Source organism: Tubulanus polymorphus, chromosome 5, assembly GCF_964204645.1.
Source record: "Tubulanus polymorphus chromosome 5, tnTubPoly1.2, whole genome shotgun sequence".
Taxonomy (NCBI): Eukaryota; Metazoa; Nemertea; class Palaeonemertea; order Tubulaniformes; family Tubulanidae; genus Tubulanus; species Tubulanus polymorphus.
This window is the reverse complement of record NC_134029.1, coordinates 317,288-329,495: the sequence shown is the minus strand read 5'-3', so window position 1 is coordinate 329,495 and position 12,208 is coordinate 317,288. Positions and strand designations below refer to the sequence as shown.

Sequence of the window (12,208 nt, the reverse complement as noted above, 5' to 3'; positions counted from 1 at the left end):
AGAGCGCTGCCGCATGATTTAGATATTCTCGGAGCTACCCATTATTGCTGGGGATTCCTCTCTTCGGGCTTTCCCCATAATCAATTCAATTTGCGCTTTATTGTTAAATAGTCATAGAGAAGAGGTAGACATTTATTTTCTAAGTCATTATATCCCATCTTTTTTTTCTACACGATGTAAAACTGTTTGTCAATTAGATTTCAGTCGAGAGTCGAGTAGAAGAGCAGGTGGACGAGGAGGGGTAGCTTAGCCTAGGACGTCGCCTGGCGAGAAAGAAAGATCATCCATCCATCCATGTGTGAAGATGAACTCTCCGTCTCCACCGCCATCAGATTCAGAAACAGCAGTTGAAGATAACACTAGTGAGGATGTTGTCATAGAACCAACTGAGCCTGAAGGAGATGAGTGGGCATCTTCCCCTCGAGATGAGTGGGCATCTTCCCCTGGAGATGAGTGGACATCTTCCCCTGGAGATGAGTGGACATCTTCCCCTGGAGATGAGTGGACATCTTCCCCTGGAGATGAGTGGACATCTTCCCCTGGAGATGAGTGGACATCTTCCCCTGGAGATGAGTGGACATCTTCCCCTGGCGAAGATGAACTAAATATTGGAGATTTATGTTTAGTATCTGATTTAATCCATGAACGCAACGCAATACAATTTACATCTACTAAATATGCTAAACCTAGCGACACTGAGAGACTTAATGATCACCGCGCTACCAGTAGATCGCGGGATCAGTCGAAACAACTCAATTCAATCGACCAGTTCGATGACTGTCGACCTGTTATTGATCTAAACAGTATATATAACTATGAAGTTGATTGCGATACAGATATTTTACACATCAGTCAAATTCCCACAGAAATCATGTTAAAGATTCTGATGTATTTAACGTTAGTCGAGCTGTGTTTAAACGTGGCCCCTGTCTGTAAATACTGGTATCAATTCGCGTATTCTCCGTGTTTATGGAAGAGTTTGAATTCAAACCGCGTCGTGCGCTGTATGTCTATAAACACTCTAATCAGAATCACACGCTGCGCTCCGTTTCTCAAACGTTTAAATCTACGCGGACGCAATTTAAATTCAAACGATATTCAAATGGTTACCGCGGCGATACCGGAATTAACGGATTTAAATCTGGGATTCTGCGATCAACTCGATGCCGATATGTTGCGTTTGATCGCTGTGAATTGTCGAGATTTGAACGCATTGAACGTCGAAGGGTGTTCAACCGTCAATGAAAATTGCGTTCATATAATTACAACAATGATGAGGCAGTTGAATAGTTTAAATCTATCTCATTGCACCGGACTATCGGATATTGATATCCTACAAATAGCTGAACATTGCGATAAGCTTCTTCGATTGAATATAGATGGCATCGCTTGGATTACTGACGAGTAAGTAGCCAATCAGAGAGTAGGGATTCACACTGGAATCCAATCGGCACCTCGCGCGGTTGAGTGAAATTTTCAAACTCCAAACACCATGGAACTGCATCGTGAAGTTCATGTTTATATTTCAGCTGTGTGACGACTGTGGTCTGTTTACATCGATATAACCTCACTCATTTAACACTAGATGGCGCTGAACTAACGGACGACTGTATGAGATTTGTATCGAAATGTTTGAATCTGGTTGAATTATGCGTCTGTTTTGCTGAACTATTAACGGATAAAAGTCTAGTTTACCTCACTGTAAGTTCCAACACAATCCAGTTCAATCCAACACAATCCAGTTCAATCCAGCATAATCCAGTTCAATCCAGTTCAATCCAGCACAATCCAGCTCAATCCAGCACAATCCAGTTTAATCCAGTTTTGATACTTTTTGGTTAATAAAGTAGAAATAAGTCCATTTCTAATGTTTTTTACTGTAATTCAAATTATAACCAAAGCATTGATAGGTAACATTTTTGTCAAAGCTTATTGTTCTAAATGTACAGATACTATTTGAATATCTATTACTGTTTGTGTTGACAGGATTTGAGGAATCTGCGTGAGCTACAGTTGAGGAAAGGTGTTGAGTTTACGGTTGCCGGTTTAAAACGTGCGTTTGATTGCGGAACGTGGAAATATTTAACTGCATTAGATTTATCGGAATGTACTCAAGTGGATGATAATGTAATGATCAGCATTGTCAAATGGTAAGCGCGTGTTCACACAAAGTTCTGTTTCACTAAATTAGACTGATGATATAAATCTAACTGTTTCTCTCGTTATCTCTGTGTAGTTGTGGTGCGTTGTTATTGAAACTGTGTTTATGCTGGTGTTGGAATATCACCGATATTGGTTTAGTAACAATAGTTGATCATTGCAGGTAAACCATTAACTCCAGCGCCCCCTATATCTGTTAAACTGTAGATTATGAAGTGTTGTTTGTTTGTACTATTTTGTAGTAATATACAGCGATTAGATCTACTCGGAATACATCTAATAACCGGTGTTTGTTTACAAAGAATTCCACAAGAATTGATTCATCTTTCGTATCTCAATCTACAGAACTGTAATCAGGTAATTAACATATTAAACCGACCAGCTTCAGGGCCGGCTGAGTGGGGACGGGTTTGACCAGCTTCAGGGCCGGCCGAGTGGGGACGGGTTTGACCAGCTTCAGGGCCGGCCGAGTGGGGACAGGTTTGGTTGGGCCAATAATTTTCCAAAAGGTTATTTATTCCAAAATTGTGCTCTTGGTCTCAATTAGCCCAAGAGCTTTCGCAGTACACCAATTTTAAAAAATGGATATATATAGAATTCTGCGCTCAGATATAAGCCAGGCCGTTGACAACTTGCTTCCACTGGCCTTGACCTTGATTCTTGCCTCCTCGGAAACAAGAAATTTATTTGTTGAATCATGAATTTTTTCAATCATTTTCAGATTCAAGATGAATTAATTGTGAACGTTTTACGCAGTTTAAATAATCGTCAATTAACTGTCATCAATTATTATGGAGAACATTTTGAGCGTTACCATAGCGACGATTAAAATAAGTTTCCATAGCAACTATTGACTGTGATACCGGAAGATATAATGTATTGTTATAAGTATTTATTGTGAAAATAAAATTTTTGTTTATTGAAAATTACGAAGTGTGTTATATTTTTTGCATCACTGGAACAGATTCACTTTCCAAACTACTGTAGAACTGGATCCTGATATCTACATCACCCGAAAATGGAAACTGCATCGAGAGGAACCCGACGACATGCGACTGCTCACACCCCATCCAATGAATCGTCTGCCCAGCTGCGATTCGATGATTAACGAAACACAATGAATAAATCCTACCTGGAATCAAATCATGTCTACTTCATAATTCGGGAAAAAGAGCACCACGTGCATGACCCCGGCGCGGCGGGGGGTCATCGGTATAATGTGACAAACAGGAAATATATTCATTTCCGTTTGAATTTAGACAAACTGAATTCGAACAATATTAAACTGTAGTTTCAGTGAATATAAACTATTTACTAAGGATAGTAAACAGTACCAGTGCGCCCTCATTGTACGACTCAATGTAATCATCAAATATTTATAATCGAATTTAATTCCAAAACAAAAGCGATGTGAAAATGTCTGGTGGTGTTATCATATAAAAACTAATCGGTGATACACCGCGGGTCGAGACAACAACATTAGTTACTTATCAACGGAATCTTACTGGCAGGTAAGCTTGGCAGACGATGTTTCAATTTATGACGAGCTAGATGTGCAATAAATCTGTACAGCTGTTTCTATAAATATCGCTTTCATTTTATTGTTTCTATTGAAATTTCTCTTCGGGTCGAATGAATTCTGTTGAATTTAACGTTTCGGCTTCATTCATTTTCGGCTTCATCTGAAAACCAGTCTTAACATCTGTCGTTTGAAGCCACATGATATTCAACTATATATAACTTAATCCTTGTCGTAGATTTGAAAATTAATTTCTTATCGCACGGGAGAAATTTACCTTCAGGTAAGAGGCAATTCCCTGTTTACTGTTTGTGATGAATTCGAATTTTTGATTCGAGCAAATTACTCAATATATCAACCACGAAAAACCACGACTAAAACACGTGATTGATTATTATAAGTTTCAGTTATATCTATATAGTTTAAACCGAGAAAACTGGCAATATTTGAAAGATGAAATAATTCAGAACAGATTATACCGGACTCTTTCATTATTCCACATTTGGTCAAAAATTATATATACTGTTTGCTATTTTATAATTCAAACAGAACTGATTTTCATAGCTGACAAATTATTATTTTACTTGATATAATTCAAAAGTTTCAAACATTCATAGCTATTAATTTTATATACTGAGAATGATATCAGTATTATACCATGTCATCTTGGATAGAGTTATATTTAATTGTGTCTATTTCTATCGCCGGTAGGATGTTTTTATTGAAGTTATTAGTGTTTTACTGGTTGAACCAATCTGGAGCTGCTTTGAATATACTTGGATGGAAAGTGCGAATGTCAACTGCTGGAGGCACTCAAGTGATAGGAGACTTCCATCATCACGGCAACAGTGATGACAGTTTGGAACCGAATGAAAAATGGATTACATGGAGTAAGTTTTAATTCGAATTTTTAATTAAAATTGTTCATACTTTCAATTCAGGACCAAGGTACCATAATCATATAATAAAATAAAATATAAACCGTCTAAAATATTACATTATTACCGAAGTTTGATTAGTTTTCCGATGTTTTCAGTTCGAGTCAAATTTAAAGTAACAACTGTGGAACAATTTCCCTTTCATTTATATCAAAAGCTAAAATGGTCGGTTCAGTGAAATGGTCGAAAAAATCATATCTCGTAAATTTCGAATGCGGGACTTTTTGATCTTGAAAGGGATGATTGTCCTTCTATTCAATTGATCGATTGATTGATTTGATTGATTGATTGATTATCATGCGCTCTGTCTGCAGGTAAACATTATTGTAGACGAGAAGAGGTTCCCGATAAGTCGCATTACTGTCACGTTAAAGTGAAAGTGAACGTCAAAGAGTTCAAGATACACTTACAAATATACGGCTCCACTCTGGAAATGTACGACGCTGTCGATGGTCAGTTATACTGCGATCAGGATAGTAAAACTACTGGAGATACGAGTAAAGGAGTCAAAAAATTATTCTTCTCTGGAGTCGCTTGGAACCGTTGTAGGAATGAATGGGGTTATGCTAAAGTATATTTCCACGCGTCGCCAGACATGGTCGTCGAGCCGTCGTTTGTCGAAGGATTCGGTCTCAAGTTGTACAACTTTAACAACGATTTAAACGGTTATAAATTTGAAATGCTCGCAGGATCTTCTCAACACCTGCAACCCGTTATCCTTGCTGAAATGCGCATGTACAATAACGATTTCTTGAATGCTATGTGGATCAGTAGGATGGTGATGTACACGGCTAAGACTGAACTGGTCGACGTAGAATTTCACTGGGGACAAAAACAAAGCGATGAAAGTCAAAACACAGCTAAACATAGAATTATTGTTAATAATGGATGTGGTAACGGTACTGAGTACGAAGATGGAATGACAGGTAAGTTTTACCCGCTAGATGAGAGGCAGTGATTGGTTTCCATATACAAACGACTACTATGATAAGAGAATGAAGAAAAAACCACAATTATGTATGAAAAACACAAAGAGATTAGCGACGTTTAGACTCAATTCTAATATGAGCCATTTTTAAAACTAAGGGAGTACACACGATCGACTCAATTCTATAAGATTTTCAAAACAATTTCAGAAAATAGCTCATAGATCGAATAGAGTCAAAACGTCATTTACTCTCTAAAGTTTTTTCTTCATCGTGAAATTGTGGAGTTTGTAATCTGTAAACCCGATAGAAGCGGCCGGAAGAGAGTTTGTAATCTGTAAACCTGATAGAAGCGGCCGGAAGAGAGTTTGTAATCTGTAAACCTGATAGAAGCGGCCGGTAGAGAGTTTGTAATCTGTAAACCTGATAGAGAGTTTGTTATCAGGAGCTGCTTTATTCAAATCGATTTCGATACCTGCCTTACCGTCAATAAAACAAAATCTTCTTCCATTAGAAAGATATAAAGATTACAGAACATTTTACATTTTGTTTGTAATCGCTATGATTTATTCATTTGTAGGAAAATTGGCGACGGAAGAATCGATTGAAACAACCACATCGACATCGCTTAGTGAGACGTTTGAAACTGGAATGGAAATTTCTGCTGAATTTGAAAAGAAATTTCTCGTAGCTACATTCGCTATGAGTCTAACGGCTTCTTTCTCGTACAGCAGAACCTCGGATATATCGGAATCGAAAACTGAAAGTTCGTCTGTTTCCTACGAATGGCCTCACTATTGTCAGCCGGGGTTCACTTGTGAAGCATCGATTATAATGACAAACACGGAAGAGAAAGTTCCGGTTACATTCACTATGAAACGCGGGGCTCAACACTTTGAGAAGAATGTTGTCTGGTCCGTGAAGAGACAGTCATGGACTGAGAGTCTAACAGCTGCTCCAATAAATGACGCCAATAGATCCGTCTGTTAAAAACACGATTTAAACTTAAAACAGAAAATAAAGCTAAATCATCAATAAAAATCATTAGTCATGAAGTAAATTAGTAGAGGTATGCCGCGTTCGCCATCTATTGGAATTTCGATGAACTATGTAATTTCTAGAATTGACAAAAGCGACGTTTAGCGATAGACCACACTTCTCATGCGCCATCTACCGAAATAAAGAATAAAATGACTATGAAACAAAGGGGTTGTCCCGAGTTCGAACCCAATATTCACTGACGCTGGCTCTGAGTTGTCCAGTTGCTGAATAATGGACGAACAGGGCTGACGTGGGTTCGAACCCAGTAGTATACTGATACTGAATCACTGTAGTTCTGATGCTGAATAGAGGATGTATAGGGGTGTCCCGGGTTCGGACCCACTAAAAAGTGATACTGATTCAGAGTGGTCCAGATGCTGAATAGAGGATGTACAGGGTGTCCCGGGTTCGAACCCAGTAATTACTGACACTGAATCAGTGTTGTCCTGATGCTGAATAGAGGATGTACAGGGTGTCTCGGGTGCGAACCCAGTAATTACTGATACTGATTCAGAGTGGTCCTGATGCTGAATAGAGGATGTACCGGGGTGTTCCGGGTTCGAGAACCAGTTATTACTGATACTGATTCGAGTGCGGTCCTGATGCTGAATAGAGGATGTACTGGGGTCTCCCGACCGTACGGTGCTGCCGCTATGCTCATCGTTAGCGGGGTTTTCATACACTAACTAAAGTCAACTCTGGCAATCGACGTGCTGTCCAGTTATACTCCGTAACCCTAGATTGCCAGAGTTGACTAACGTTAGTGTATGAAAATCCCACTAACGATGAGCATAGTGGCAGCACCGTACGGTAAAATGTTGATATCTTAACAAAAGTAATTACTGTTACTGATTCAGAGCGGTCCTGATGCTGAATAGAGGATGTACAGGGTGTCCCGGGTTCGAGAACCAGTAATTACTGATACTGATTCAGAGAGATCCTGATGCTGAATAGAGGATGTACCGGGGTGTCCCGGGTTCAAACCCAGTATTTACTGATGCTGATTCAGAGTGGTCCTGATGCTGAAAGTGGAAAAAAGCATTTGAAAAATAATCTTTAATGAGTGATGAACAAGTCAGAATAAATAATAATAATAGTAGATGAGGTAAAGCCTAATCCTAGCTTGGCCTTACTCATAACCCTAACCCTAGCGAGGCTCGAACCCGGTACGTCTTGCATGCCAGCCGAGCACGCGAACCACTAGACCATCGACCAGTAGTGGTTGAATCAGTTTGTAAGTTTGTCTGGTTAGTGTGGTGACCTGTGGTGACCAGTCAGGCGTGATGACTGGACGTGTGTCAGTAGATCACACTACTACTCAGACCCGCCGCTGTAGCTACCGACTGCTTGTTACAACCTTCCAATAATCTAGTTCTCCATGGTTGGTCACAACCTGTATTTGATAACGAATTTCGATGGGCGATTCTATAGGATTTAGGATTTTCATAAGAAAAAAGTGTTGCGGTTTTTCAAGTGCTTTAATTTTAGCTCATTTACATAATTTTGTGGGCCGATCCTTTACATTATTAATTCACCTTTAAGTCAGATCTGCAAATCTTGCCGGGTCATCATCAGCAATTCTTCAAGTGGTCCTGATAGTGGTTATTCTACGATCCTGTGTCATACCAAACTGCGGGTACATTGACAATGGTTCTTAGCGAAAACCAGCCTAGCTTACAAAATCCCGGTGCAGGTCCATCCAAGAAGCGGGGCCACTGGTTCTGATCGTTTATAGCGGGGCCACTGGTTCTGACCGTTTAGAGCGGGGCCACTGGTTCTAACCGTTTAGAGCGGGGCCACTGGTTCTGATCGTTTATAGCGGGGCCACTGGTTCTGACCGTTTAGAGCGGGGCCACTGGTTCTAACCGTTTAGAGCGGGGCCACTGGTTCTGATCGTTTATAGCGGGGCCACTGGTTCTGACCGTTTAGAGCGGGGCCACTATGGTTCTGACCGTTTAGAGCGGGGCCACTGGTTCTGACCGTTTAGAGCGGGGCCACTATGGTTCTGACCGTTTAGAGAGGGGCCACACGATTCATCTCCCGGGGCTCTCTTCATAAGGAACAAGTAACTTGTTCCTTGTTCCTTATTCAGATTTTCGCCTTTACTGGTTCAGGGCCACTGGCATATGACTGATTGTGTAACGACGACATTGAAGAACTATGATTTTTATTCATGATCAATTTTATTTTCTTGAAGTTCTTATGTTGTTTTACAAGTACTTCTATTTGCATCAGTAATCTGAGCGGCTGTTAGACTCTCAGTCCATGACTGTCTCTTCACGGACCAGACAACCTCCTTAGTAACATTATGAGTCCCGCGTTTCATAGTGAATGTAACCGGAACTTTCTCTTCCGTGTTTGTCATTATAATCGATGCTTCACAAGTGAACCCCGGCTGACAATAGTGAGGCCATTCGTAGGAAACAGACGAAGTTTCAGTTTTCGATTCCGATATATCCGAGGTTCTGCTGTACGAGAAAGAAGCCGTTAGACTCATAGCGAATGTAGCCACGAGAAATTTCTTTTCAAATTCAGCAGAAATTTCCATTCCAGTTTCAAACGTCTCACTAAGCGATGTCGATGTGGTTGTTTCAATCGATTCTTCCGTCGCCAATTTTCCTACAAATGAATAAATCATAGCGTTTACAAACAAAATGTAAAATGTTCTGTAATCTTTATATGGCAGGAATTGATTATCATAAATTCATAATGAAGAACAATAGAATAAAATGAATGGATCCAGGTCCTGGTTACATGTACTCTAATAAACTCCCCTTACTCGCACATTGCCAATTCGGACTTACGGAGAAAAACAAAATCTTTTTCTGATTTCCTAACGTATTTTCCCCTATCCTCAACTCGCACTTCGCTTGCCTCGAACCCGAATTTTGCCGGTCCAAGTTTGTCCGAGTAAGGCGAGATTTACTGTAATTGCGAATACGTAGCTGGAACGTATTCTGGTGGAAACGAACGCGCCAGAAGAGAAAAACGCCAATTGAAACTGCCTGAGGTTCTTCTCGCTCGTGTGGTTTAAACCCCGGTATTTCGCAGTGTTTGGTGATGGGTTCGCTTTAAGAGGCACCGAATCAAAAATCAAATGAATAAAAGGGATGAATCTGCACTTCAAGATAAAGAAAGAACTTACCCGTCATTCCATCCACATAACTAGACCCACATCCATTATTAACAATAATTCTATGTTTAGCTGTGTTTTGACTTTCATCGCTTTGTTTTTGTCCCCAGTGAAATTCTACATCGATCAGTTCAGTCTTGCCAGTAAACATCACCATTCTATTGATCCATTTATCACTTCCATATTTGGGATTACTAGCCCGCATTTCGGCTATCACGACCGACTCTGAGTTATCTGAGTTTCCTGAAGCCAGTTCAAACTTGTATCCTTCGAGTGGATTTTCTGAGTTAAAATATCTTTTGCCAAATCCTTCGACTAAAGATGGGTGAACGGTTGTATGCGATCCTACGTGAAAAAATACCTTAGCATACCCCCAATTGTTTGAACAGCTATTCCAAGCGATTCCGCGAAAAACGGCTTTCTTCACTCCACGACTGGTATCACCAGTAGTCTTACTGTCCTGTTCACAGAACACTTTACCGTCAACTTTATTAAACATCTCTGTAGTTGTACCGAAAACCTGCAAATGTGGTCCATCATCAACAGAGCTGACTTTGAAATTTACGAAACAGTAAAATAGGTCCTCTTTGCCAATTATGTTGCAGTAATGGCTGCCTGGAAGAGATCAGATAATTGATTACACAGACTGAACCTAGTTCCACAGAATAAATCAACTAACTTTGAGTTATATTTCAGTTCATTTTCAATGAATTAACTTTAATGAAATAAGGGTTTACTAGAACTTCGATGGTTTTAGACCCTGGTTTCTGTGAGAAATACTTACTCCAAATAACCCATTGCTGGCCTACTTTCAAATTGTCTTGACTTTCACCATACTTGCATAATTCTCTAACTTTTTTTCCCTGATCGTCTAAAACCGTCATCTTCCAACCGACAATTCTAACAGCAGCTCCAGTCTGGTTTAACCAGTACAACACCAACAACTTCAGTAGCAACATTCTAACCAATATAGAAACCCAGGTAAAATGTGATTTTAAATTGAGATTGCATTCAAAACTAATTGATTTGTGATTTTCTTACAAATGTTTAGATCGACTCTTCGTGTTCCAATGTATTTATCTCAAATAACGGATATTCAAATAGATATCATATGTTTGGATCGTAAACTAAATTTGAATGATGATGATATTTTATCAGCGATGAAAAAAGATTTTTCTTTTAAATAGAAAAACGTATCATGGAATTATAAAACAAATTGGAATATTCGACCGGAGTATGTGGAATAATGAAAGAGTCCGGTATAATCTGTTCTGAATTATTTCATCTTTCAAATATTGCCAGTTTTCTCGGTTTAAACTATATAGATATAACTGAAACTTATGATAATCAATCACGTGTTTTAGTCGTGGTTTTTCGTGGTTGATAAATTGAGTAATTCGCTCGAATCAAAAATTCGAATTCATCACAAACAGTAAACAGGGAATTGTCTCTTACCTGAAGGTAAATTTCTCCCGTGCGATAAGAAATTAATTTTCAAATCGACGACAAGGATTAAGTTATATATAGTTGAATATCATGTGGCTTCAAACGACAGATGTTAAGACTGGTTTTCAGATGAAGCCGAAAATGAATGAAGCCGAAACGTTAAATTCAACAGAATTCATTCGACCCGAAGAGAAATTTCAATAGAAACAATAAAATGAAAGCGATATTTATAGAAACAGCTGTACAGATTTATTGCACATCTAGCTCGTCATAAATTGAAACATCGTCTGCCAAGCTTACCTGCCAGTAAGATTCCGTTGATAAGTAACTAATGTTGTTGTCTCGACCCGCGGTGTATCACCGAGTAGTTTTTATATGATAACACCACCAGACATTTTCACATCGCTTTTGTTTTGGAATTAAATTCGATTATAAATATTTGATGATTACATTGAGTCGTACAATGAGGGCGCACTGGTACTGTTTACTATCCTTAGTAAATAGTTTATATTCACTGAAACTACAGTTTAATATTGTCCGAATTCAGTTTGTCTAAATTCAAACGGAAATGAATATATTTCCTGTTTGTCACATTAAGCTGATGACCCCCCGCCGCGCCGGGGTCATGTATGAATCTGGACCCAGTTCCACAGATGTGAGTTAACTCTGAGTTAAAGTTAGTTCATTTTAAATTAGCAGTTAAATCCGAGTCAAATCTTAACTCACAACTGTGGAACTGGGTCCAGGTATTAGACTGATATAAACTCTGAATTGAGGGGGTGAATTGAGTTTAGGTTTCGGACCCCGCGAGCTCCTATGAGAATGGTTGCCAGTGTTATCACGACTGCAAATCGTTAATCTGTAAATTCGACTCCCGTAAAATTATATCGTTTTGTACAGATCGTCTGTTACACCAATCAGGCAAACTCCGCGTGCAGGCTTCACATGACCTGCTTTAACCGTTCGGCTTTTCCTTTCCTTCTGGATCAAAGGCTTCCTTTTTTCTGAGATCCGATCACGATCATGTTGCATCAATGATGGTTGA

The 12,208-nt window shown here is 39.4% G+C and overlaps 2 protein-coding genes across 2 annotated transcripts; one reads left to right on the top strand and one right to left on the bottom strand.

Moving 5' to 3' along the window:
• Positions 1-65: 65 nt before the first annotated feature.
• On the top strand, positions 66-3,023 carry LOC141905809 (uncharacterized). Its single transcript, XM_074794850.1, has 7 exons — positions 66-124; positions 198-1,404; positions 1,530-1,701; positions 1,987-2,150; positions 2,237-2,323; positions 2,403-2,517; positions 2,882-3,023. Exons 2-7 carry the CDS (start codon positions 305-307, stop codon positions 2,987-2,989), a joined length of 1,746 nt encoding a protein of 581 aa, XP_074650951.1. The 5' UTR covers positions 66-124; positions 198-304; the 3' UTR covers positions 2,990-3,023.
• Positions 3,024-8,784: 5,761 nt separating this feature from the next.
• Positions 8,785-10,601, bottom strand: LOC141905269 (uncharacterized). The gene is made up of 3 exons (XM_074794094.1): positions 10,527-10,601; positions 9,730-10,237; positions 8,785-9,203 (listed from the first exon to the last, which is right to left on the bottom strand). The coding sequence occupies exons 1-3, from the start codon at positions 10,599-10,601 to the stop codon at positions 8,785-8,787; spliced, it is 1,002 nt and encodes a 333-aa protein (XP_074650195.1).
• Positions 10,602-12,208: the final 1,607 nt, after the last annotated feature.